Source organism: Paracoccidioides lutzii, assembly GCF_000150705.2.
Source record: "Paracoccidioides lutzii Pb01 unplaced genomic scaffold supercont2.7, whole genome shotgun sequence".
NCBI classification, from domain to species: Eukaryota; Fungi; Ascomycota; class Eurotiomycetes; order Onygenales; family Ajellomycetaceae; genus Paracoccidioides; species Paracoccidioides lutzii.
In genome coordinates this window covers 908,420-912,707 of record NW_015440953.1, presented here as the reverse complement: position 1 = coordinate 912,707, position 4,288 = coordinate 908,420, and the positions used below count along the sequence as shown (strand labels likewise).

Below are 4,288 nucleotides of genomic sequence, written 5' to 3'. Positions count from 1 at the left end.
TTAGCCTTGGGGGTGAGGGGTTGTCCGTATGGCACACGCCATCGAACGAACGTAGGGAGAGAGGCCTGCCATGATTCGCCTAGGGGTTTCATCTTGCACAGCCCATGCCCGCCATGTCCTTTCGTCCTGATGTTGCCGAGATTCCACCACGACCCTTGTGGGATTGGGTGGGGATGACCCATGGCCAATGGGCCAATATGGGCCATCTTGGGTCTGACGGGGTGCTCTGTTGCTGCTACAGCTGCTACTTGCCGCTGCTATGGCTCCAGCACCTCTCCGCTGAAGAAGCACCGTCCATAACTGCTTGCTGCCTTCTCCAGACTCCATTCCTCTAGTACTAAGCAAGCTATTGCTCATCACAACCATCCATCTCCTCCCGAGGTCCCCTTCTTCCGCTTCCCTTTTGGTCCCGTTGGCCCCGTCGGCCCCGTCGGTCCCGTTGGTCCCGTTGGTCCCTTCAGCCAAGTCATGTACGGAGTGGAGCATTTTGCTTCCTTGCACTTTTGCTCGGGGAGAGGGGGGAGGAGGGAGGAGGGGGGGGCCCCCGCCAAGCTTTAAACCCTTACTCTTCCAAAGCCCCAGTTAGCCCTATGTTTCCTCTCTAGGCTAAGCGTGGCACGCTCTTCAACCCCCCCCCCAAAACCCAATTGGATCCTCCGCTGTTCCGTTCTGGGTTGCGCTTGCCCCTCCCCTCCCTGATGGATACTTCGGCCCAAGCACCTTTGGCCTTATTGCCACGGCCCGCCAGCCCTCCAATCCCCCGCTGTTCCCTGCATTGACGCACTGAGGTCTTCTCCTGCTCCACCTCAGCACCCATTCTGCAGGACTTGTTGTGGGACCAGTGGGACCTTGGTGGGATTGGTGGGACCGGTGGCTTGCAAGCCCGCATACGCCCACGCACTCCGGCGCCGAAACAACCACGCACCCGCCCTTCCTTCGGGTCGGTGCATCCCCCCTCCCCCCCTCCGTCCGTCCAAACCATGCGAGACCTCCCCCATCCAACCTGGATAGAACTGCATCCAACTCTCTATCAACCAAACTACGCCGGCACTGTTGCTGCTCAGGTGATTGCTGCTGCGCACTCTTAGTCACTTCGATTTGCTGATTAAGTTGTTGATGACGCGCTGTCGCCAGTTTGGCCCTTGTATTTACTAGTGCTGGTTGTCTTCGCCCTCCCTATTGATCCTTACCTTGGGGGGGCTCGTCCTTACCTCTGGCTGGCCCACACGGCGTGCCGTGCTTTCCCGCCATTTTGGCTTGTCCTGGCAGAGGAAGAAAAAGTAACAACCCATGCGCTCTGCTAGCCTGCAGCTGTAGTTCAGCGGTTGATTGGGAGGGAGGGGAGAAGAGGAGAAGAGAGAAGAAAGAAGAGAGGGCAAAAATTAAAGGACAGCCCCCGAATGCACACCGTTCACGGGGGAAGAGAGAGTCACAGCAAAAAGGACGAACTTATATATATCAACCCTGCTGGAAAAAAAAAAAAAAATAAATAAATAAATAAAAAAAAATATAAAAAATACTCCAGGAAAGAAAGGCCAGCATAAATCAAAAGCAATTGCCATTGAAAAGAAAACAAGGGGGGAAAAATAAAAAGCAAGCTTTGCAATATTTTACTTTGATTATTATCTGATTATTATTATCCGTTGTTTTCATTTTCCTTAATTCCTTTACTTTTTACTCAGGACTGTCAAAAAAGTTGACATATTTCAACTTGTCATCGAAACCTTGTTTTTTTTTTACTCTGGACCTCATTCTCACAATCCTTGTTTCTTCATAATTGTATTCTCTGATCTCAACCTTGAGCCTGATTTTATTCCTTGTTGATAGCGGGGCCCTGTTCTAACAAATCTCGTGCTTGTACAGGTTCCCATCAGACTCTACAAGGAGAAACGGAAGAAAAGAACTTAATAATTACCTTCCTACCGTTCCCAGACTTTGACTTCTGGAGCTTTCCTGCAAGAGGAGAGGAGCGTGGCAAAAAACCCAATCAAGCTTGGAAAACTGGGCCAGACCCAAAAACCCATCTCTCGCTCCATTTTTGTCGCTGCTTGGTTTTGCTTGGCCCACCCGGTCAGCTTTGAATGTCCCATTGATTTCGCCCGCCGAATTGGCCCGCCCCTTGACGTTCCTGATCGCGCTATCTGCTGCTTTAAGCCCGGCACCATCCGATAATTAGCTCTGGGGCAGTAAACTCTACTTGCGCAAGATCGAGCCCTCCATTTCAGAGGAAAAAAAAAAAAGTTTGAACCGTGCTGTGGTTGTCGATCCATAGAACCTTCAAACTCTTTTTGGCGCTCTCGCGCGGGGTGTTCTGCTTTTCAAAGAAGCAGCATCATCATACTTCCATCTCGAACCAGGAGCTCAAGACCACGTTCGCCCTGTCCTACTTAAGCCTTTTTGACTGGTTTGACAGGCTGTCCGCACACATCCCGATCCTCTTTTCTTTCTTTCTTTTTTTTTTTTTTTTTTTTTCCCTTCTTCTCCCCCCACCCTCCTCGCTTGTTCGATTGAATATCCTCGTTCTTAATATCTTATTCTTATTTTCCCTCTATACTCTAATTTGCGTTTTCAAATAACTCTATCGCATTTTCGCGCAGCTGACAGGGTTAATACCGAAAGTCACTTCGAAAACCTTCAAGGTTGTTGCTTAAATTCTGACTTGGATAGTCTGTCGCCGCGCAAAACTTTCCCCTTACAACTCAACTTTACCGCGTCCTCCGCAGAATCTTCAGGTCGATAGTGTTTTTCATCTCCATATTTTTGAAGCCAATACCCTCCTGCAGCTTGTCGCACAACATGGGCAACGGCATGGCTGCAGTGCTGGCGCCGACATACACGGGCTATGTCGCCACCACTCAAGATGCGCTGATCTTGTTCGAGGCATGTCTGACTGGTATCCTCCATCATGTTCCACGACGTCCCCACGACCGAGAGAGAAGTCAACTGGTGAAAAGCGGTAGCGTATTCATCTATGAAGAAAATGCATCAGGCATCAAGCGATGGACCGACGGTGTCACCTGGAGTCCGAGCCGCATCCTTGGCAACTTCCTTGTATACCGCGAACTCGATAAACCATTTCCTCCAGGCGAGAAGAAACGTGCTATGAAGAAAGGTGCTAGGAGGCCAACACCATCGGGAAGACCTGGAGAGCCATACCCGCGACCACAAGAAAGCAACGGGACTTCTTACCCAACCTCGACATCGCCAGGAGGTGCCTCATTTGGCGAGAGAAGCCAACAATCGGAGCTCGAGCGGCAGTTGGTGGGGTCTTTGGTCGACTCATATGGTTTTAAAGATTCAGGATTGGTGAAGAAGACCATGAGCGTGACGGTATCAGGAGTGACGCACCATTTGGTGTCGTATTATAGTGTTGAAGATGTGATGTCAAATCGTCTGCATACTCCCATGCACCAAGAGAATCTGAGGTACATACGGCCACGCGCAGAGCTCACGACAAAGCAAAGCTTCCGTGCGCCCATTGATGACTTTGAACATGGTACACTCGAGGACGGTGACCCGTCTACGGCGTTATATGCTTATCGTTCCACATTAGGGCGGCCCGCAAGCGTATGCCGCACCCAGCTCCGGTCCGCCGTACTACCAACTACCAGCATATGGCGCGCACCCTCATCAGCCTGGAGCTATGCCCAGTTACGCTGTTGGGGCGCCCGGGCTTTCAGGTCATCCCCCACCGAACCCGTACTTAACAAATGCTCCTGGTTCCGCTGACATTTCTGCGAAACAAGAAGGGTATCCAACATATCGGGCCTCTGCACCATACCCCGCCGCCTACAACCCGATGAACCCCCCACAGCCACAGCAACCACCCAGTACCGCTTCACTCTACCGAAACCCCTCATTGCAACAGCGGAGTGTGGCACCGGACACATCAGGCCCTGTCGACCCCAGTTCAACAACAGCCCCCGTCTACCCAAGAGGAAGCTTCAATGTCCCCGGACCCTTGGACGCGAGCCAGTCGCAACAACTCGACCAGCAAAATGTCGGACAACCTTCTTACAACCCCGCTGCCCGCCGAGAATCGAACGCCATGGGCCCCGCCAGCTCGTACTATAATGGAGACCGTCAACAGCAACAATCACAGCAGCAGCAGGCACAACAGACGCAGGCACAGCAACAGCAAGCCCAACAGTCGCCGCAACACCAGCACCAGCAATCAGCTCAACAAGCGTATTTCCCCAGCGCGGGCCACCAGCCGGGGCAGGCTGCTTCAGCCTACCAACCGACGCCGCAGTCGTCACTATCGTGGAACACGGCTGCAACAGGGTAG

The 4,288-nt window shown here is 52.2% G+C and overlaps 2 protein-coding genes across 2 annotated transcripts; one reads left to right on the top strand and one right to left on the bottom strand.

Moving 5' to 3' along the window:
- Positions 1–1,251, bottom strand: PAAG_03580 (hypothetical protein; the record flags this gene model as incomplete). The annotated part of the gene is made up of 4 exons (XM_002794989.1): positions 1–567; positions 644–727; positions 814–1,124; positions 1,191–1,251. 4 exons carry the CDS (start codon positions 1,249–1,251, stop codon positions 1–3), a joined length of 1,023 nt encoding a protein of 340 aa, XP_002795035.1.
- A 1,545-nt stretch (positions 1,252–2,796) lies between these two features.
- Positions 2,797–4,288, top strand: PAAG_11652 (hypothetical protein; the record flags this gene model as incomplete). Its single annotated transcript, XM_015847259.1, has 2 exons — positions 2,797–3,567; positions 3,635–4,288. 2 exons carry the CDS (start codon positions 2,797–2,799, stop codon positions 4,286–4,288), a joined length of 1,425 nt encoding a protein of 474 aa, XP_015703168.1.